Genomic DNA, 22,863 nt, shown 5'->3' with positions numbered 1-22,863 from the left:
GAACAAATTAACATCCAACTACCATGAACAAATGGATCCATATAGCTAATATGAACACATGTTTTTGAATATAGCTACACAACAAACATCTAAAAATCAATGTAAAATCAAGAAATACTCACAATGCAGTGGTTTCCGGTCCAAACGCGCCGATTTCCGCTTGAAAAACGCCGAATACCGCTCGGGATTATAGGATACCGCTCGAGATTACCGGTCCGAAAGTTTTTTTATTTTTTTGAGTGCCCAAACAGTCAAATATTTAAACATGTTCTATATTAGAATGATGTATGTCATTTCTACTTTCTTACCATATTTTTTCCTTTTTTATTTCAAATATTTTTGAAAATTTTAAATTCGAGCGAAATTTTTCGAAATTTACCGCCGGTATGGGTTGCCGCCTAGTAGCGGTATCGGTAAAAATCGGCGGTAACCGGCGGTTACCGATCAGTAAGGAAAACACTGCTTAGGACTAGATGCAGCTCCATTTATCTTTTCATTGGTGATGACCATGTATACTCCCCTGTTCCGGTGCCTGGTTAGCTTTGTTTCAAGACATGCGTTCATTATCCACCGTGCTCTAGTTTGGGTTAAGATCACTGAGTTGATAAAGCTTTTATGTGAGGCCCTGTTTAGTTCCCAAAATTTTTTCTACAGTACTCGTCACATCAAATCTTCGGACATATGCATGGAGCATTAAATACAGTTGAAAAAATAACTAATTACAAAGTTCAACTGTAAATGATGAGATGAATCTTTTAAACCTAATTAGTTCATAATTGGACATTAATTGTCAAATAACAACGAAAGTGCTACAGTATCCAAACTCAAAAAATTTCACGAACTAAACACAGCATGAGTATATATCAATAAGGAATGCTGTAAATTAGTTCTCTTACGATTCTGTTAGCAAAACGAGCGTTTTTTTTAATTTCAACAAAGTTTTCGCAAAAGCTAATTCCACGCTCCGTTCTACCACTACCATCGTTCTCCTGCACTATTCATTAATATTGGGAATTTAACAATGTCAGGGAGAGAAAAATTATTTTTTATTCATAACGATCTTGTCCGTATACGTTATTTTTTCATTAATAGAGGAGAAGAGTATCTACGACCATTTTCACCTTTACTAAATTTATTTTCCCGGGGCGCGTGAAATTTGTTTTCCCCGCCAAAATAATGTTTGCGCGCTCTCGCCGAAAAAATTGGTCCGAAATTTTCCACCACGTTCAGTTCTTCCCTCCAGAAAGACGAGCCAGAGGGAAGAGGCTTCCCGAGTACGCTTCTCCAGCGGCATTTGCTTCGGAACACGCGCTTCACTGGCGCAGAGCACTCATCATCTCTCTTCCGCTCCCCCAATTCCTCGCATCCGCCGCACCGAAACCCGAATCGGATGCTCCCTTGCTCGCTTCGATCACTGGCGGATTAGTGCCGAAGTGAAGGCGCGAGGCCCTACAGAACTTCTGGCCTTGCTCCCTTCGAACGGAGGTATAATTCCATCGTCTTCCCCCAATATTTTCGCGGATTTTTTTTGCTAGTATTTTGATCGTGTTCCCCGCGCTGACGAGTCGTTCGTCTCTCGCCGCATGCGCGGGAGATCTTGATCGAACCCTCTGACTGCGCCTTCTGGCTTGCTCCACCTCTAGTCGCCTCCGTGCACTCCACCCGCGGAAGGATTCTCTCCTCTCCCCTACTCCCAGCCCTAAACCCAATCCTCTCCCCCTGTTTACACGGAAGCCGCCGGCGTCTGATGATTCCTCTTTTGGCGATTGCTGCGTGATGAGCGCAATGAGCGTGCGATTGCCATGCAGACACTTTTGTGAAATTAGTACTTGTGATGATTGATTCAACAATATTGTAGCAGCTATCACTACTGGTAGTTTCAATCTAAAAGACATAAGATTGGTCCGTGTTGTTGTTATTGATACTGTTATGAACTTCTGTGTTAGATTTCTAGGATGATCATGTTGTCATGTTCTTCATCCAATGCACTATATGATTTACCATTAGATGCTGTTATTTTTTCTGACACCAACTGATTGCCATTGCGATTGGATGGTCTACTAGTCCTGGCAAAGCTTTTAGCTATCTGAATTCCATTTTTCAGAAACAATACAAATATGGATACACGTTATTGTGGTAAACACTATCTGCTCTGAATCTCAACATTTCAGTCCCTTGCTAGTTGCTACTGGCTGCCACATTTAAGTTTGCAGCTGGCACTATTTATCTTGAAAACTCTCCTTGCAGTTGGCTGTATTGCCATATTTTTTCCGTACTCCTGGACAGGATAGCATGCGTCATTTATCTTTCTTGTAATCATACATTTTCTGTGTGCACATGTGGGTGTGTACATCTGCAGTTGAATACTTTGGCAGTTTGAAAATGTTCCTTTCACTTATGCAGTTTTGGTTTATGCATCATTCAACCATTTGAATTCGATTATATTAAGCACTCATAATCATGTTCAGATTTTTGTTAACAACTGGATAGTGAGATCACAATTTGCCTGGTGTTGGTGACTATTCACTGTTTCAATCTTGTAGGTTCTGCTTGCCTATCTATCTTAGCTGTTACAGCTTGTGTACAATGACTAGTGCAAGAGTACAGGGAAGTTTAGATTACCTTAATTCTCAGGAGTCTGATGATGAATCACAGGCCACAGCTATTGATACTGTAGAAAGGCTCCTAGTAGGAGATGACATAGAAACTTCTCAGAAAACAAGCACTGACCCAATCAGTGGGATAAAACCAGCTCCTATATTAGTCACAAAAGTAGCTCAGTGTCTGGCCAAAAGGGCCGAGTACAATAGCCCCCTCCAAAAGTCAGGTATATTTGACTGGGCTGATACTCCCAATAATGGCGAATGCACAGCCATTATGATTTCCAGGAAAAAACAAAGGATCCATGCTAACACTAAAGTGAAACATTTGGCCTCCCAGAGATATGGTGGCAATGGATCAAGTACCAGGGCTGGGTTCATATCAGATTGTATTGGTGGTGACTCAGCCGCGGATTCTTTTAACAAGCCAGAGCCTTTTGGTTCTACAGATGATTTATCTGAAGCATATGATATTGGGCCAAGTACTCAGATGGCAGCTGAAGCTATGGAAGCATTGTCCAATGCCTCAACTGTCAATTGTGTTGTCAGGGAGAACGTACATCCTGAAAGTTCTGTTCTCATAACAAATTTGGGAAAAGAAAGGAAGGCAGATAAGACATGTTCAGTTGAACCACTAATTCAAAAGCGAATTGGTGGAAGTTCAAGCTTTTTGAAAAAGCAACCCAGCAAGTTAAAAACTAGGAACAATCCAAAACAAATGGCAGGGAAAGCAAAAGGAAGCGTGGACAATGGCAGCATGCATGAGGTGTCCGAAGGAACCAAGGCATCTGGTGCAAGTGTTTCAAATATTCTATGTTCTGATGCTGTAATCCACCCTAGAAGGAAGAGAACCTATATGTTTATCTCAAGAAACTCGAAAATTCAATTCAATAAAGCTGGCAGCTCAGCTACATTTACATCCAAAACTACAGAAGTAGCAGACTCATTGACAGCAAAAACACTTAGCACATCTGGCCCTGATTTCAGCAAGCATGCTGGAGTGGAAAAGCAACCCACATCTGCACAGGAAGATCAGAACTCTATTTTATCACACAGAGTACCACTGATAGAGCTAAATAGCGCTGGCCCCCAATCTAGGACACAGATGTCAAAGAAACCACTGAAGAGAGGCCTTCTGAAATCTCAAGGTTCCCGAGAACTTGCCAGTCTGTTCAGAAATGAAGCATCTCCAGTTTTGCAATTGAGCAGGCGAAGGAGAAATATGTCCAACGTACGTGTTCTGTTCAGCCAAAGCATGGACAAGGAAACAATAAAAATGCAAACAAAGGTAGTTTTCAATACATTAGTCAATACTAAAGCAGTTTTTAAGGGTCTGTTGATGGTTTCCAGTTTCCACCATTTAAATTTTCTTGGACGTTGGCAGATATTGACGTACTTTGGATTACCTGCGGCGACGACTACTACAGAGGCTACACACTTTGTTGCTGAAAAGTTTGCCCGTACAAGGAACATGCTAGAAGCAATGGCTATGGGGATACCTGTAGTCACACCATCATGGCTTGAATGCTGTGGTGAAGCAAGGTGCTTCATGGATGAAAAGAAATACATTATGAGGGATATGAAGAAGGAAAAGGAACTAGGCTTTAGCTTGCCTGTTTCAATAGGCAGAGCCTGCAAAAAACCATTGCTTGAGGTTTGCCACTAATTTCTTAGCTGTGATGAATCCAATTGAAATGGGGGAGTGCATGATGTATTCTCTTTTATGTCAAAACTTTCAACTTACAGTATATTTTTATGGCATTTTATTTGTAATACTTATACTGTTAAGTTTCCTGACTTTTCCAAAATTCATATTAGGGTAGAAGAGTACTAATCACGCCAAATGCCAAGCCTAGCAAGGAGCTTCTGAAAAGTTTAGTGGCAGCAGCTCATGGTCAGGTATGCAATTGTTAATCTACATATTGGGTCCTACTGTCCATGGTAGACTGGTAGTCTACCTACCATCGCATTCATTTATCAAGTATATAACCATATATCCATAAGTCAAAATAGGGAAGATCAAACGATTACTTTCTGTTTTACATGTCATAATAATTTCGTATGACCTTGATATATGTTTGAATTTCATTCTTGGTTACATAGTTTTTATTATATTGGCTAATCTGCTCTAGTGCTAATTTTGTCAGCCATCGGACAGAATCACAGCCTCTACAATAAAGAACAAGAAGTTTGAGGGGGCCTTTGTCATCTCTTGTGAACAAGACCGCAGTGTCTGTATGCCATTAATTAGGAGTGGTACATGTTATGAATTTTCTCTCCCAAAAGATCTTTTTCTGTTGCTTCCCCCGTTTCTTGCTATCTCAGGGAACAAGTTCTGTGCAATGGTTGCAGGTCTCCAAGTCTTTGACTCAGAGCTTCTGCTGAATGGTATTGTCACTCAGAAGCTCGAGTTCGACAGGTACATGCTTGCTCACCTAACAGTGTAGGGTCATGTTATTTCTTGAACATTTTGGTTTGCAGTATGAATGAAATCAATCCTGCCTTTTAACTCAGAAATGGTATCTTTTGTGCTCTAGGTATCGCCTTTTCCATGAAAAAACCATTTGAGCAAGATCTGTTTAGGTCAGGTACTGTGCAAGGAAAACAAAGCACTTTGTGTACATATGCATCCTTATCGTGTTCTCCAGTTACTCTTATGATCCCCTGCACACTCTTGCCTGTATTTATCGTTGGAGCCTCTGGCCCTTACCATGAATGATCGCGTGCTTCGTTTGGCTTTTGGCAGACAAACCAAATGTGGGATGTTGGTGTTATACGACTATATGGCCACGTTAGCCTATGGCACGACTAAGTAATTACTTGGGTCGGATATGTGTGTGTGTGTGTGTGTGTGTGTGTGTGTGTGTGTGTGTGTGTGTGTGTGTGTGTGTGTGTGTGTGTGTGTGTGTGTGTGTGTGTGTGTGTGTGTCAAGTCCATTCAGAATTGTCGTAGAAACAACCCTAACCAGTACCGCCGAAAGACGTCTTTGACATTTCTAGGCATGAATACCACACTGTGCATCTGTACTAGGGGATAGGGTCATACTTGGGGCGAGCTTTGCCTCCCCGGCTCCTTATATCATCCAGATGCTGAATGTAGTTGGTAGTTCTTTTCTTCTGATGGCCAATTTGGTGTTAGGATAGCAGTGCATTGGGAACAGAAGGCTTCAGGAACCACATCTCTAGCGTCCGTCCTTTGGATACCATAGAAGCAACATTCACGAGACATGGCGAAAGTTCTTGTGGAGGCCGACGTTGCCTGGACCCTTAACCGGGTGCCTGATCCGACTCTCAGAAAGCAATGCTGGTATCGCAGAGGTTACTGCTTATGCTTAGGCCTGTGCGCGCAACGGCCTGTTGGGATGGTTGATGCGTGAGCTTGCCATACTGCGCATTTCTGCAGTTTCCTGTGCGGAGACCGCTTTTCATGAAGTGAGAGGTGGACTACATTGACACGCTTTTCCCACAGTAGAACGTATTTGTGCTACAAGAACCAATAGTCAGATACTAACTCTGATTTATGTTGTGAGGAACCAGCCCAAGTTGATCTCGCCTAATCGAGTCATCATCCATTGATCAACTTGATTAGAGGGAACCAACTCTGGTAGTCCTTGGAATGTGTCATGAGCACCGCCCAAGATTTAAACACACTACACGAGCACAACAGTAACACCATTACATAGTCACGTCCAACACACGAGATTATATTACAAAGCGGTTCAAATTTTAATACAGCAAGTCCTCAGAGTTTTTGCAGCGGAAAATTCTACTACTAGCACTCCATACATATCGCAAAATAAGAAGGTAACACTATATGCCGATAGTGCCCTTCACATAGCCACCGGCCATCTACTCCTCACCCGCACCTCCGTCCGCGGGGTAGAAGTAGCCGAACACGGCTTCCGGCTGCGCATCACCTGCAACAACTTTAACGATAGCACCATGAGTACAAAAGGTACTCGCAGGACTTATCCAATATGGGTATATAATATCCCGACCTCAAGGAGAATGCATTTGGTTAGTAGCAAGGATAGGGTACGGTATTTAACTTTTGCATAAAAGCATCTAACTTTGATCAAGTTGTAATAAACAAAAGACAGAGCATCTATGATCTCTAAAGCATGCATCAAACAATTGCATAAGTAAGGTGTTCATAAATCATAAACTCAATCTTCCATGAACTTCCTCGGTAACTCTACGTTGAAGTCAAAGTACAAGAGCGTGCTCAATGTCCGAGAGCGCGGCTATTACAATAGATCGAAAACCCTGCAGGGGTGTACAACTTTTCTCACACGAGAACAAGACCAACGACCATACCCACGGCCAAGGATAAGTGTTGATTCATGCCTCAACCTTTCGCACAAACACAACCGACTATGAGCGAACGATCGAGAAGGACAAGTGCACCGGAAGCGCCGATCGCACTCCATCACAACTCGCACCGAATCCGATCAAGGCAAGGTGTGACTTATGCTAGTTGGCTTACCGTCCCATTATATAGTATGTGGTTTGTACGGAAAGGTGCTCAAGTATCAAAGCGATTACGCATCGGTCCTTAATCAACTCAAGCAAGACTAACCATGTGAGCTCCATCCCAACATGGCCCTATCATACTTGCCCAAGTCCGAATCATCTTTCATATCTGCTCAACTTTTATCTATTCTTGACTAATCATGTAAATTAATCAAACATCCTATAGCTCGCGAGTGGTGGTGACCTTACCACCTCTCGTCTTGTACCGTAACTAAGCATGGCTAAGCATATAGTTCATGACACCTATTCAAGCATACTCATCTAAAGATGATATCCTAATCAAGGTTGATAATGTATCAAATAGGTTCTACGCAATCAATGATATATATATATATAGTAACTCATGCGCAAACAAGACACATATACTTCATTGATCCAAAATAGGGTGTAAGAAATGCTTAGGGGCCTGCCTTGAGTCTCAAAAGAAGCGTTGTTTTCCACGGGTTTCGGCTCACCCTCCTCTTGTTCCGGTGTCACGGTCTCTCCACGAATGCAAATGATGTTTGAGAAATGAGCATGCTATGAATGCGTGCAATGATTGCTAGTGACAGGAGAATGCATGCTTTAATAGGGCTAAACTATGGTATAGAGACTGGACATAAGGTACAAAGGTGGGTGGTACGTGAATGAGTGAAAGGGTGCTGAACAGGTAATTGCGGACCGTCCGGTTTAGGTAAGCGGACCGTCCGGTCTGAACGGCGGACCGAGTGGCGGACCATCCGCCGGTCAGTCGCGGACCGTCCGCCGGTCAGTCGCGGACCGTCCGCCGGTCAGTCGCGGACCGTCCGCCGGTCAGTCGCGGACCGTGCTGAGTGGAAAACATGCTCTCTGACTAAATCGCGGACCGTCCGCGTGGGATGAGAGGACTGTCCGCCTTTCAAATCTTGAAAGGCCAGAACTCGTGCAGATGCTCTGTTGGTTTTGGTCAGGAGCTGGCGGACCGTCCGGCCATGTCGGGCGGACCGTCCGCGACACGGCCGAGGCTCACCGGCGAGTTCGCCGCCGGCGATTCCGGACACGGTTTGGGGTGGGGTTTGTTCCTAGAGGTGCCTGGGAGTCTAGGGAGTTCACTTTGGTAACTGAATCGCACATGCATTAGGGTTTCGAAGCTCTAGGTCATCAATGGTGATTTGTGCTCTAGGGGTGCTCTTGGCTTCGAATCCTAGGGCAATGCGGATGGATCGGGGAGGGGAAACACTCACCGGCGTCGAGTGGGTCACCGGTAAGGGCTTCAAGTCGTCGGGGAAGACTTGGAGTAGCTCGGGGTCGTCCTCCTTGCTTGGGCTTGAGGAAGAGAATGAAGTAGAGGAAGAAGCTTGTTGGGGAAGCTCCTCCCCAAGGAAGAAGAGGAGATCGGGGTGGTGCAGTTCGTAGGCGTCGTTCTCCAGCGTCCTCCGCTGGTGCTCCGGCGAGGTGGAGGGGCTTCAATGGTGGGGAAGATGGGGGAGCTCCTCCATGGCTTGGAGCTTGAGAGAGAAGGTGATGAGAGTGAATGAGGGAGAGAGAGAGAGCTGGGAGAAGGCTCCCAGGAGATGGAGGGTCGGGCTGACGAGTGGGGTCGGGGGTGAGACGTGGCGCCCAGACTCTGCGCATGTGACACGCATCGGAGATGCGCTAGCGGACCGTCCGCGAGTGATGCGTGGACTATCCACGGGTAGGGTGACATGACAGTGAATTCGATGTGCCCGAGGTGAACCGTGGTCGGCCACGTGGCAAGGTCGCGGACCGTCCGCCGTATAGGGGTGGACTGTCCGCCACTACCAAAATAGTGGATTAGCCTAAGATTTAATTCTCTCTTTAATTACGAGCTAATTATGCTTAATGCTTTAAGATGCACATGATGACATATTTAACTAGTTAATCAACATAGGGCTGTTACATATGTTATATATTTTCCACACTCCCGTCTGTTGAAGAGCACGAATGAGGCCGATGGAGAGCAAGTATAATAATAATAATCCCACCGACCTCCCGCGCCCCTTGTTATATAGGAGTGACACATTCCCCTCTGCCTTGCCTTCTATCATATCTCACTGTAAGTGTATCATCACCCAAAGGCATATATATGTGGTAGATAGCCTTCTTCTTCAGGACCTACTGCTGCGAGCTTTTATTAGCAAGGCCAGGCAGTCACTTGCCGGAAGCGAAAACACGCGCGCGAGAGAGAGGGTCGGGATTTGGAGGCACCAGTAACCACAGCCCCTGTTCGTCTGGAATTTCAACGGAACCAACATGAAGGTGGGTATAGGACAGCAGGACAGGCGGCGGAACTCGGAGCGTGCTAGCTAGGAACCGTACCAGCAGGCAGCAAGGGCCGTATTATTATAAATCGAGTGAGGCGAGGTGAGATTTCACTCGAGTGAGGCGAGGTCACTCCCTAATTTAGATGGACTAGCTAGCTATTGGGTAATGGGAATCGGAGGAATCTGTCTGCAGTCTGCTGTCCATGTTGCCGGATGGAGAGAGCATCATCAGCTGAACTAAGAGGTGATGTTTTGTGAGAAGATGTTCACTCATTTCCCGTCAAGGTCCGGTATACTACTAAATAGTGTTGCTACTGTTGGCTTTATGTGCAGTTGAGCTGCTAACTGATCTTTCAGTACTGCACCTTATGTGCCTTCTGGTTTTATATATATATATATATATATATATATATATATATATATATATATATATATATATATATATATATATATATATAGGGTATTGAAAAAAATCATAGATGAGCAGATTCAAACGCACGTGCAAAGAAAAATCAGCATATGGGGCTGCTGCCATGCACCGCGCCACCGCCTCAGCTGCGCCTGCTCCTGACGCCATGCGCCGCCACCACGATATATGCACAGGCTGCTGGGAATCGGAGGAATCTGGAACTGCAACTCTTGGGGTATTGGCTCTATAGCTGCCAACTCCAAGATGTGCCTGAGGAAGAGGAATACATGATGTTGGACTGAGTCAGATCAGGCACGGCCGGACCAAGATTGCAGAGGACCAACGTCTAGGATGCATCCGAAGCTGCATGCCTCGGGGTGTCCACCTAACATGGATCAAGCTGCAAATCTCGCAGCATTGGCCTGGTCAAGCTTTTTTTTTTCGGACATGAGCTGTCCTAGTTATCCCTGGTCATACTGTTTCACCAGCTTTACCAGTTTGATTCCAGCTAGAGAAATAATTAAATAGTACTACATTTAACAAAAACACATACATAATAGACCATTAATTGTTAGATAAAGCACTTGAATGCTGATTTTCTTTTCGAAGGTGAATGTTGATTTTTTTATAAGGTGAATATTGATTTTTTTACAAGTCATACCATCATCGAGTTTAATGTCAGATGGAGCTAAACGCAGTTAATACATCCTCCACCAAACTTGGCTCTTATATATAGATACATACAAGGACTAGCTAGCCCCAGCTACAGCGCACCCCACCAGCTCGATCAGTAGCCAATGCCAACGTGAATGGATCGGATCACGCAAGGGACGTGATGAATTGCACATGTTGCGCTAGAAAAGAGAATGAGAGGTCAGACGTTTGGGAGTAGGAGGCGCCTGGAACCGTGTCGCTTGGGGTCTCGCCAGTCTAGCTAGTGAGCTCGCTACCGCCGGCGCCGAAGCGTAGCCATCGACGCCTGTCCGTCGGTGTTAGGGTGCGTTCTACTTCTTGTGCAGCGGCAGGACAGGTGAAGCAGCTAGCAGGAGCCAATGAGCCAGCAGTTGCCGTCTTTGGTGGCAACCGACATCCTTCTTGCAGTCGGGGCATTACTGCGGGTGGCGGCCGGTGAAAACATCACCTTGTAGTTAGAACGCGAAAATGGCCTACAGTCTATGAATAGTTCTTCCGTGAACATCAAAATCAGCTTATAACGCACAATTCTTGGGATCCTACAGTTACTTCCATGGACAGTACATTATTTGGAAAGCGGCAAGCACAATTTTTTTTGCTTGGCTATTACTGCAATAAAAAATACTGACCGCAGACAATGGCCATGCAACCAAATATGTTCACTTTGCAACCACGAGCAAGAATCAGCAGCACATGGTACTACATTACCACTTTGCTAAGTAAGTTTGGGAAAAAATGGAACATTGGACCACCTGGTGAAGCCGCCGCAAAATGGGATCGAGATAGTTGATTGGTGGCAGAAGGAACTCTCTCAACTACTGAGCAAAACAAGGAAAACCAAAGCCGCGATGTTGATGTATTGTGCCGTGCGTGAAATCTATGGAATGAAAGGAACAAGCGAGTGTTTGAGCAGACAACCAAGACTTCGGCGAAGGTCATGCAAGAGATCAAGCTTGAAGTAAGCACTCGGAAGTTGGCTAGTTCAGAGCCAGAGTTATCCTAGTTATTATGTTATGCTTTCGCTTTCTAGAGTTTGGGAACTATCTTATTTATGTAATATCAAACTTGTAAGACGAGCTCTATTGCTTCTCCTTCCTTAAATGACAAGGCAATGCTCCTGCTAGCTTTTCAACAAAAAAAAAAGAACGTGAGTCAGACACTCACCCCCGAGACAAAGAAAAGGGATGGCAAATTGGCAATCCTACCCGGGGGGCACAGGTACCTGCGGGTTTCGTACCCGATGGCTGAGGATATGAGTATGAAATCTCGCCTGCAAGCACGATTGGACTGGGTACCCGAAATGAGGCGGTGTCGGGTTTGGGTATCCAATCTTACCCGTAAGTGCCCGATGGTTCCTGAAGTGGTATAGATTTCTAGGTTAAAAAAAAGTGGTATAGATTAGAGAACCTATATATTATCATGTTTATTCTCATTCTAATATGGAATGTATGAACTACATAGAACTAGGATGTGAGACTATGTGAACTATAAATGAGAAGTGAGATTTTGCTTAATTATTTGCTAGCAGTGTACTTTGTCATTGCTTGTTGCTTCTAATATTAAATACTTGACTAAAAAAATCGCTTGCATGCACTACAAAGTAAACCCTAAAAAGACCGAGTGTTTAGATCTTTATACTATATAAAGGTTTGCATTGACTTGTATGGGTGGTATATTAGGACTAAATTTATTTATATCATTATTAGAATGAAATATTATTTGTGCTCTTATAAATGAATCCGACGGGTACCTGAAACCCGCCGAGTACCCACTAAGTATGGGTACTGGCATGAAATTTTACCCGATAACCTTTGCGAATATGGGTAAAACTTGAACTTTTGGGTATGGTCGCGGGTGGGTATTTATGCTACCCATACTTTGGAGTGCTGTTGTGTGAGTTTTCGTTTTTAGGGGTACTGCTGTGCAAGTTTCCAAGAATTAGCTGGCTCTTCATTCGTGGTCTTTAGCAAATGAATCGAATGATTGCGGTTGCAACACATCAATGAATGTTGACCAGTAATGTGTACGAAAGATCATGTGATCATCACCATCATCTCATCTGATGTACTAGAGATTTGACGGAGCAAATGCACCAGCTCCCACCAACTCGCACATACTTGTTGAAACAGGCATGACGGCTTATATAAGGGCACATTCCCCGGTTGTGCCTTCCTCCTATCCAGAGAGAGAGAGAGACCATGAGACGCTGGGAAGAGGAGGCATCAAGAGCATCTGTCAGGCGAATGCGCGCGTAGCGCGTTGGCAAGGCTGTTCAGTGGAGCGCCTGCCGCCCGCGTTCCAGCGCTGCTCGGCGCGGGTTCGCACTCGGGAACCGTGTTTCTTTGTTTAAATCTGTAGCCTCTTACGCGTGGAGTCACAAAGGGAGTGCGACGCGCCTGTCGCCTATGGAGTCATCCGGTGATCTCGAGGACGCGGTCTTCGATTCTGAGTGTAGTTATAGGACTGTTTGTACGTGTATAGTGGTGTGAGTAAGGTGTGCGTGTGTAGGGTGGGTGTGTGTACATATATGAACAGCGGAAATCGATGACGGTAGCGTCCACAGTAATCGGCTTCAACTGCAACAGTCGGTTGTGCTCTCTTCTTGTTACAGGTATAATCGAACCAAAATATCCAAACCTGCAGAAGTGCAGAAGTGGGCTGCCCTGCATGGGATGTTCTGTTTGTGGACTCATCTTGCCAAGACACAATATTTGTTACGGCCAAATATGGGCATAACCCAAATTTAGCCACATTTTAGATTTGTTTGGATGGTAGCAAGGACAGAATCTCAAAAGAATGCCAAAATGCTCTAATTGGGAGCATGACGCTAATTTTTGTTTTGTATTTTTTAGAAAAAATGGCAGGAGCACTACCAAATTTTTTTTTTGTTGAATACATAGGAGAGCTGTGTATTTTTGTATTAAGATAGAAATTATGAAGTACACATCGCGCCACGACTACCAAATCATTTAAGACCGAAGTGGAAGCAATAGTTTTACAGTCCACTAAAGAGATAAATTTTTGTTTAGTATGATATGGTCAGCTTGGGTCTTGATTTGTTAATTTAATTGAAAGGCACACAGCAGTGCAAATATATATTTTGAGTATTATTCTTCAACAAACACTTTATCATGTCGTATCCCTTGCTGTTCACCCTTGCATAGTAAAAAAAGAAACCACAAAAAATATTTTGGCGCTAAACAAATATCAACCATAAACCAACTAACAGCCAATTATTAGGAGGACATGGCTAAACTTTGGTTTGGCTAGCCAGGGTTAATTCAAACACGCCAAAATTACTTGACTGCAACGTGATGGAAGGACGAGCCTAACCCCGTCTAAGTGTACTAGTAATATGATCTGTATTTTTCCCCCCTATCATTGAGACATTGACCCGTGGAAACGTGGTTTGCTACAAATACAAAACAGCCATGCAATGAAGAATATAATACAGACATGTAAAAGTTCACATAGATTCTACCATTATTCGCTACAAACATTGGTTCTATCACCCACATTCAGACACATTGTTTGCCTGAAAGACAACAAGGTCGAGAGACTGAAGATCAAATAGCTAACAGCAACAACGAACCGCCACTCCTACCTAAAATAATCAAACCTGCTGAATTCTCTTGTTCCTAAAAGGAAAAAGAATGACGAAACGTCTTCGAAATCACACGGCGTCAGGGCCAGTGGGGATGGGCTGGTACCCATCACGGCGATCAGACGAGTCGCTGCTGGAATCGACAGGGATGAGCTTCAGGATGGCACCAATCATCAGGCTGACCGACCCGATCAGCACGCTGGTGAGCCAGAGCCGCCCGCTCAGGTGCTCCGTGCTAGCGAACGTCCCTAGGAGCTCCACGATGATCACCTGGAACGCCGCGGTGGCACCGGCGACCGCCGAGAAGATCCAGCTGCTGAAGATGCCGCTGAACACATTGATCTTCTCCATCTCCCTGCTGTTTACCTCGTTGAAAACCTGCCCAAAGAACGGAGTGTGAGTGGCAACAAGAAGTAAAAGTTCAGAACTAAGAAGGGGCAACTTCAGCTTCTGTACCTGGCAGAACACAAAGGTATTGAATATGAACGTGTTGAGCTGGGTGTCAGATCGATCGCCGTTCAACTGCAGGAGGCTCTTGCCCTTGAAGATGAGGATGCCGAGCACGATCAGCTGGTAGATGCTCTGGCCTATGATGTTCCTCCACATGACCTTGGTGATGAAGTTGTCACCTCGGCCGACCGGTGGCCTCTGCATCATCGCATCATTGGGGGGCTCCGTCGCCAGCGCCAGGGCGCCGAGGGTGTCCATGATCAGGTTCACCCACAGCAGTTGCACAATGGTCAGTGGGGCGCTTCCTGAATTATTTGTTCGGTTGCAAATCACAAGAGAAGTCACTCAGAAAGTTATTAGAAGATGTGACAAGAATGAGGTACTACTGAACATGCAGTTATGCGCACCTGTGAAGGACGCGGAGACGAAGTTCACCATCAGGGCAACAACGTTCACCGTGAGCTGGAACTGCACGAACTTCTGAATGTTGATGTAGACGGAACGACCCCATTTGGCCACGTTGATGATGGTCGAGAAGTTGTCATCCATGATGATCACGTCGGCGTTCTCCTTGGCAACCTGATCAGCAGTTGCAACTGTCAAGTAGTCTGAAAGACATTTTTGAGCGAGTCAAGTGCTCAGTTACACACCTCTGTTCCAGCAATGCCCATGGCGAGGCCGATGTCAGCCTCGTGCAGCGCAGGCGCGTCGTTTGTGCCGTCGCCGGTCACCGCCACCACCTCTCCGAACATGCCTCTCAGGTTTGTCACCAGCGTGTGCTTGTCCAACGGCAACGACCGAGCCATCACCTGCAGGCACAAGAAACCAGTCGTGTCAGTTTTCCTGATGCAAAAAAATTCTTCAGAGAAGAATGAAGCTAAGAGAATGCAGCTACGTGCCTGGATTCTGGGTATGATCTCCTTCATCTCGTTGGGGCTCTTGGTCCGGAAGTCGGGCCCCTCTATGGCAATCCCATCATCGGTGAGGATGCCGCACTCCCTCGCAATCGCCTTGGCCGTGTTGATGTTGTCGCCGGTGACCATGCGGACATTGATACCTGCAGCGTGGCACGTCTTGACGGCCTCCCTCACCCCTGGACGGAGGGGGTCCTTGATGCCGAACACGGCGATGAGCGTGTACCCATCGTTGGGGATGTCGCTGCCGCTGGTCACGTCCTGGTACGCCAGGCAGAGCGTGCGCAGCGCCTCGCACGCGAACGCGTCGATGGCGCTGGCCACACGCTTGGCCTTGGCATCCGTGAGCTTCTCGACGCTCCCGGTGCCGTCGATGATGGAGCTGCACCGTCTCAGGACTACCTCGGATGCGCCCTTGAGGATCACGCGGGGATGGCCGGCGGCGTGCGGGGACGCGACGACCACGGCCATCGTCTTCTTCACCGAGTTGAAGGGCTCCACCTTGAGCTTCTTGGCGCTGCAGCGCTCCACTTTGGTGTACTTCTCCACCTCGAGGCCGAACTCTAGGATGGCCGTCTCGGTGGGCGTGCCCATGATGGTGGTCTTGCCGTCCTTGTTCGTGACGACCTCCGAGCCGGAGCAATGGAAGACGCCCTCGAGCAGCACCTTGGTGAAGTTTTCTGACACGGACGACTTGAGCTCGTCGAAGCCCTTGGCGGTGCTCACCGTCTGCGCTGCCCCGGAAGCCCAGAGTTTCTCGACGACCATGTGGTTGGTGGTGAGCGTGCCGGTCTTGTCGGTGCAGATGCAGCTCGCCGACCCCATGGTCTCGCACGCCGAGAGGTGCCTTACGAGCGCGCGCTCCTGCATGAGCTTCTTCATGGCGAACGCCAGGCTGAGCGTGACGGCGAGCGGCAGCCCCTCGGGCACGGCGACGACGATGATGGTGACCGCGACGGCGAAGAAGTTGAGCACCGAGAGCGCGTCCTCGCCGCTCCACCGCAGCAGCCCGCCGGGCGCGTGCGCCTTGCCCACCAGGAAGCGCGTCATGAGCACCGTGAACGTGAGCACCGCGAACGCCAGCCCGATCTTGCCGATGATGGTGGCCACGCCGTTGAGCTTGACCTGCAGCGGCGTCTCGTCCTCGCCGCCCTGGCTCAGCGTCTCCATCAGGTTCCCCCACTCCGTCCGCATCCCGACCGCCGTCACCAGCATCCGCGCCGAGCCGTCCTGCACCTTGGTCCCGCCGAGCAGGAACGGCTTGGCGTTGGACAAGTGCACGGGCTCGCTTTCGCCGGAGAGGCTCGACTCGTCGACCACGAACGAGTAGCCGTCAATGTACAGGCCGTCGGCCGGGACCTGGTCGCCGATGGACAGGTGGACGATGTCGCCGACGACGATGTCGTAGATGGACACCTTCTGCCGGTAGCCGTCGCGGGTGACGTGCATGTCGATCTTCTTCTTCTCCTTGTCGAGGTCCCGGAACTGCAGCGACTGCTTGTAGTCGCTGGCGGCGGTGATCATGACCACGAGGAAGATGGTGAGCACGATGCCGAGGCCGTCGTACATGCCGTTGGGCCATCCCTCGGTGGCCAGGCCGATGACGACGGAGACGAGCGCGCACAAGGCCAGGAGCAGGAGCGTCATGTCCTGGCTGGCGTCCCACAGGAACATCCAGAACGTCCTCGGGGGCTTCTCCGTGTACTGGTTGGCGCCGTAGACCTCGGCCCGGATGCCCGTGTCGTCAGACTTGATGCCGTCGGCGAGGGAGACGTTGATCTTCCGGGCGATGCCGTCGACGCCCCTCAGTTGCCTCAGGCTCTTGGTGTCGTGGTTGCGCACCACGGTGGCCAGCTCCTCCGCGCTCACGGAGAAGCCGCATTGCCGCGCCAGCTCCGGCAATGGGTGCTCCGCCCTGCGGGCGGCTACAAAGGATTTCAACACCGACATTATATTATTGTTAGGAGACTTGAAGATCAGAGGATCGGAAGCAACAGATTGAACCACCCAAGATTTTTGAATGCAACGCTTGTACAAAATAGAGAGAGGAGAGGATGTGCTAGCGTACCATCGATGAACTGCAGTGCAGCCTTCTGCACGTACAGTGCAACACGAAGCTTCTCCTGTGAATCAGAAAGAATCATTTTGAGTGCTTTGGGCTGGACGCCAACAAAAGGCGCAAGAACACCTTACACCATGCATATTTGTTATTTCCAGCTCCATGCTAATTGAAAATTAAATATCAGTAAAAGGTGTCAATGTTCTGTCATGCAGCTTTAATTTTAACGTGAGCAGTAAAATTGCATTGAATTAGTAGCACAGAAAGGAATGAACTTTTACTGAATAATATATGATATAATCGTTCTAGTGCAAGTTGGCTGATAAATTGGACTGAAATAAACATTACATGAAACTTTAGAAACATTACATATACTTTGGGAGCAATCAACTGTTGTTAAAATCTCTCACTTTAGAAAAAAAAATCATAAAATTTCTCCCTGTATTCTAATCCTCAGGTACATGCAAATAGATCAAGACGTAGTCCTAGTATTAGTTAATATTCAAACCTAAAGAGTGACATTAACTTAGCTTAAATAACTCTGTCCTGTAGGTTACACAAAAAGGTAACTGATATTCATAATGTGCAATAACTAATGAAAATTATGGAGCACTTCAAGAATTACTGAATTGGACTTTTTAGGTTGACCATTGAACCTGTATCCCATAACAGAAGTCGAAATTCCGAGACAGGTATTCTGATCGGCCTAGTGTGGATTAATATTAGGGTGATTTTATACACTGATGTGTAAGATGAAATTTTCCACTGTACTTTAACCAGTGCAATTAACTGGCAAAGAATTACTAGAGCATTAGTCCTTGGGCATGGGTCATTGATCTAACTGCCAGAAGTTATATTCGTCATAACTCAAACTATCTGTTGTCAATTGTTTCTTCTTGAGAATATATACCATATCTATTTTCTATATAATTTTCGAAATAGGCAAAAGTATGTATCAACCATATTTTCTACAAAGTATTTTTTGGCAATGCACATGAGGCAAATATTTTTTTGCACGCATCAAGAAGGTACATAATGGTAACACGTATAAGGACAGGTTATATATTTGTTGTGCAGTATTTTTAAAACCGATCGCGCAGGACGACAATGTATCTGTCTATTAACCATAATATTGAATGTTAAAGATGTACAATAATTTTTTAGTCGCAGATGAGCAGTATCTCCGAGGAAAGTTGCAGAAAACGGTGGCCTTATTAGGTACTCCCTCCGTTCCAAATTATAAGTCATTCCAAGAATCATGGAGAGTCAAAGTTTTTCAAGTTTGACCAAATTTATATAACAAGATAATAACATTTATGATACCAATTAAGTATAATTAGATTCTTTGTTAGCTATATTTTCATAGTATACCTATTTGATGTCATAAATTTTTGTGTTTCTCTCTATAATTTTGGTCAAATTTTGAGATGGTTTGACTCTCCAAAATTCTTGGAATGACTTATAATTTAGAACGGAGGGAGTACTAGGCAGGCTGCAGGCAATGTCATGCCATCATCCAGCGCCGTCTTGCGTTGGATGAACAGCGAAACAATGTACAATAGCAGCGTATCAGATTACTTGTTCTTAATCCAGTAGTGCCTGAATTGCAGATCGAAACTGATTGAGTTTCATCAGTTCTAATGAAAGACAATCTCAATCCATGTGTGTGAGGTCAGCAATAATGAGCTATGAGATGGCCAGATGGGTTTTTGATGACGGAGTACGTACCTGTATGTTGCGACGCTGCGTCTCGACCTGCGACCGCTTGTCGAGGTCGGGGACCATGCGGAAGCGGCGGCGGCGGTTCTTGACGAGCGTGCCGACGGCCTCGCGCCACCGGCGCTGCGCGTCCTCCGACGGGTTCTTGGCCGGCACCTCGAACCTCTTGAGGAACTCCATCGACTTGTTCCGCAGGTACGCCATGATCGCCCCCTGCTCCTCTTCTGATCAACAATCACAGCTGCGCCCGCGCTCCTGAGTAGTTGTTGGCAATCAGGTCTGCAACTCCATGGCCATCTACCTCTGTCTCCCCCCTCCCCCGGCCGATCTCCTTTGTTTTGTTTCGCAGGCAGGCAATGGTGATGGGTGGCTTCTGGTTCTGGGAGCGCGGGCTACCGACCCACCTGCCGCGGAGTCCCGAGTAGCAGGGACCTCGCGGCAGCTTTGACGGGATCAGAACTCTAACAACCTCCCAATCCGATCCCATGCATACGCATCGGATCTCCGCCGATAAATATAGGCAGCGCCCATGCATGCGCTTCTTTGCTTGGGGACGGGTCGCCCCTGTGCCCCTCTGATTGACATGGGCACCAACTGCAAGTCTACTTCAATTGACGATAGGGTCAAGGGCCACAAGAGCCGACGAGGAGATAGAGCAGTCAACAAGGGGCCTATTTGTAAATATAAGGGTGTAATTGCAAATAATCGGACCACGATCTGTAATCACGATCCGAATAAAAGGGTGTATTTGTAAATATAAAGATGTAACTGCAAATAATCCACCGCGATCCATAGTTGTGATCCGAATCAGGGGTATTTATAAATATTCGGATCGCGATTAGCCGATTACTGACCACGATTCCGATTCTAATAAGGGGGTATATGAAAATATTCAGGGGCTTGCCACTAAAACCTCGGGCAGAAGTCAGGGTTGTCCAACATCCAGGAAGCTTTGGCATCTTCCGTAATTTTTTTCACCTTTCAAAGTTCTTCAAAGAGATTATCAGAATAAAATGGAATAAAACACTGTTATTACATTACCCGAATCGTTCCCTTTCCCTTGATACTATCACCCATGTCAAGACTCAACTCTCCCTTAGCAAGTATTTGTCCATACCATGCATTGTTGATCTTTTAGGAGAGTTACATAAGTGTCAGCCAGCAGAGGACCAGCAAGTTTTCTCTGGAGGTTGACACCAAGTGAGTAACGAATATCATCTCTGACTTGCAATGGCACTGCACAGGCTATCTGTACCCTTTTCCAATACAAATTCCACCACGAGGTGGCATACTAACTGAACCAGTTGCTGACACTCTTCCTTTAAATCGACCATCAAGCACGCTGAGAGCATGGGAGGATAAGTCGACCGTCAAAAATCCATACAGCAGGCAAAAAAGATGTTTTCAACCATGTAAAATATTACAATCACCACATTGACTAAAAGAAGAAAACACTCAAGAAGGACACCAAAATGTTCAGATGTTTTGCAGCACGTTCTGCCTTCTTCAGCGACTAGGGAGTCAACACAACTTGCAATTCGATACTTCCTTATAGAGGCCCAGCAAAGATAGTTGCTCCCGTCTGCTGATTTTGGTGCCTCCAGCTTGGCCTTGGAGCACAGCATATAAAAGGTAAAAAATATCCAGTGTTCTCTAGCATCTGTACCACAATTCTCCAAAACATCTTCACATCTGCGAACAAAAGAAACCTCTTTGTTTGCACAACCGTCACACAGTAGTAGAACAAACTACTCCCTCCGTCCTGAAATGTAAGGCATTTGAGAGCTTAAAATTTGTACTCAAATGTAAGGCATCCTAGAGTTCTTTGGACAAAAAGTCATAATAATCTCCTTGGTTTTGGTGCTAATTTTGTAAAAAAAAATCAATTGTGGTGGACCAAGGGAGTAAAAAAGTCATGCTAGTGTCCTTGGTTTTGGTGTGAGCACCAAAAACTAAGCAATTGATTATTTCCTCCGTCACGTAAAGACTATTTGTTTAGCCTTCAATTTTTTTCCCACAAAGACTGTTCGTTTAGATTGTACTAAAGTTCATCTAATTAAAGCAATATCAAATACCAAGAAAGAATTGCATTGAGAAGGGCATAAAGCCAATCAAATGTTTACTTTTCTAGTTCTAATGCATTTGCATTTATTGAAGATCTAGGGAATCAAAAAAATTTCACGGTCTTCAATTACAAGTGCTATAGTTAATTAGGGGTAACATGGTCATTTTCTACTATAAGTAGTATGTCTAAAATTTTCTAAAAGAACAGTCTTTACGGGACGGAGGGAGTAACTAAACAATGCACTAATAAGGGGTAGTGGGGTACATGCGTCTTTTCTCTACCTTCATAATTTGTCTGAACCTAGGATGCTCTACATTTCAGGACGGAGGGAGTAAATGTGAAGCATGAAGTTTCTTATTGTATAAAGCCATCACTTGTTGTCAACATATTGAAAATTAGTACCAAGCTTCTTCTCAAATGCTACGGGATGGCAATCCATAAATTTAGCGATATCTACTGTAAGCACTTGGCAGCAATTGCTGGTATGAAAGGAATTAATGAATATTTCTGATTGAAGCATAATCAAGCTACATATTGGAGAATGGAGATGACAGAAACAAATTAGGCACTCTGTAGGATAACTGTTGACAGGACACTTTCAGCTAAATTACCTTAATCCTCATCTTATCCAGAGTTTCTGAAACTGGAACAAAACTGCATACTTGCTCTATAAAATCCATGGAAATTTTGCTTCATGCATGTTTAAACATCTTCATGCTAAGCCAATGCAGATAGACTGCCACGATTATGACAGGAAGCGTCAATGGCACAAGTAGGCAGTAATACCTGCAAATTACACAGTAAACTAGTCAGAGAACTTGTAAATCAATTACACAAAGTATGCTGTTACATGGACCTCACTCTTTCAAATAGAAACAACACAAATAACATCCATAAGTAGACTCCCCAATGCACCTAGATTACTTGGTACTATTAATTAGTTAGCAAATAAGTGGACTCTCTGTGGTCAGACAACAGTTGGCAAAATATACAAAAGGCACACCGGATGGCTAGACTGTTGGAACACACTTTTCCTGTTTCTTTTTTTCCAAATTTTTAGCTATACACTCTTTTTAGAGAGTCTCTTGGAGTTGCTCTTACCAATCATTTTGGATGGCAGCTAGAAGACTGTTTTCATATGGTGGAAGCAGCTTGGACACGATGGCAGCATAGAAGAAACCCACAAACAAAGTGACCCCAAAAGCAATGAACACTGACCCAACCAGATCTTCTCTTGAAAAACGCATCTCTGAATGAACCCCTTTGGTCAGTTAGGGCAGACCGACCTTCTCTCAGAGGCGGACCCAGTATAAGACATGGGCATACACCCGATAATTTCTGCAAAAATCCCAAGTTAGTAGGTTGATACATGTATATAATGTAATTGGGTTGGATCCTAATCCAATAGGTACTTTTGGATTTGGGGCACTCTGTTTCATACTGCAGGAAGGGGCGATGGGCATAACTGGTGGGTGCTCGTTACCAGTGGTGGATCTAAGATTTCAACCTAGGGTATGCCGAGAAATTACTCAAATAACAATTCAGTTAACCCAGTGAATAAATCGGTCGAAAAA

The 22,863-nt window shown here is 45.7% G+C and overlaps 2 protein-coding genes and 1 pseudogene across 2 annotated transcripts; 2 read left to right on the top strand and 1 right to left on the bottom strand.

Moving 5' to 3' along the window:
* Window positions 1–1,276: 1,276 nt before the first annotated feature.
* Window positions 1,277–5,338, top strand: LOC120672122. Its single transcript, XM_039952418.1, has 7 exons — window positions 1,277–1,485; window positions 2,544–3,888; window positions 3,985–4,254; window positions 4,419–4,499; window positions 4,748–4,856; window positions 4,953–5,019; window positions 5,138–5,338. The coding sequence occupies exons 2-7, from the start codon at window positions 2,587–2,589 to the stop codon at window positions 5,166–5,168; spliced, it is 1,860 nt and encodes a 619-aa protein (XP_039808352.1). The 5' UTR covers window positions 1,277–1,485; window positions 2,544–2,586; the 3' UTR covers window positions 5,169–5,338.
* An 8,568-nt stretch (window positions 5,339–13,906) lies between these two features.
* Window positions 13,907–19,795, bottom strand: LOC120674430 (calcium-transporting ATPase 1, plasma membrane-type). Its single transcript, XM_039955614.1, has 6 exons — window positions 19,234–19,795; window positions 17,515–17,569; window positions 15,183–17,371; window positions 14,940–15,111; window positions 14,539–14,837; window positions 13,907–14,460 (listed from the first exon to the last, which is right to left on the bottom strand). The coding sequence occupies exons 1-6, from the start codon at window positions 19,426–19,428 to the stop codon at window positions 14,152–14,154; spliced, it is 3,219 nt and encodes a 1,072-aa protein (XP_039811548.1). The 5' UTR covers window positions 19,429–19,795; the 3' UTR covers window positions 13,907–14,151.
* A 2,135-nt stretch (window positions 19,796–21,930) lies between these two features.
* Window positions 21,931–22,623, top strand: LOC120675130 (annotated as a pseudogene).
* Window positions 22,624–22,863: the final 240 nt, after the last annotated feature.

The sequence above is a fragment of the Panicum virgatum genome, chromosome 5N, assembly GCF_016808335.1.
Source record: "Panicum virgatum strain AP13 chromosome 5N, P.virgatum_v5, whole genome shotgun sequence".
Classification (NCBI taxonomy): domain Eukaryota; kingdom Viridiplantae; phylum Streptophyta; class Magnoliopsida; order Poales; family Poaceae; genus Panicum; species Panicum virgatum.
The sequence above is the reverse complement of the archived record's forward strand: the minus strand, read 5'-3'. Positions and strand labels throughout refer to the sequence as shown.

What these genes read in the sequence shown, in the direction of transcription:
- LOC120672122 (XM_039952418.1), top strand. Translation starts at nt 2,587, where the DNA reads ATGACTAGTGCAAGAGTACAGGGAAGTTTAGATTACCTTAATTCTCAG. An exon ending in CAATAAAAATGCAAACAAAG is followed by an intron (nt 3,889 to 3,984) that starts GTAGTTTTCAAT and finishes GGACGTTGGCAG; the next exon opens with ATATTGACGTACTTTGGATT. An exon ending in GCAAAAAACCATTGCTTGAG is followed by an intron (nt 4,255 to 4,418) that starts GTTTGCCACTAA and finishes AATTCATATTAG; the next exon opens with GGTAGAAGAGTACTAATCAC.
- LOC120674430 (XM_039955614.1), bottom strand. Translation starts at nt 19,428, where the DNA reads ATGGCGTACCTGCGGAACAAGTCGATGGAGTTCCTCAAGAGGTTCGAG. An exon ending in CGCAGCGTCGCAACATACAG is followed by an intron (nt 17,570 to 19,233) that starts GTACGTACTCCG and finishes TCTGATTCACAG; the next exon opens with GAGAAGCTTCGTGTTGCACT. An exon ending in ATACCTTTGTGTTCTGCCAG is followed by an intron (nt 14,461 to 14,538) that starts GTACAGAAGCTG and finishes TTCTTTGGGCAG; the next exon opens with GTTTTCAACGAGGTAAACAG.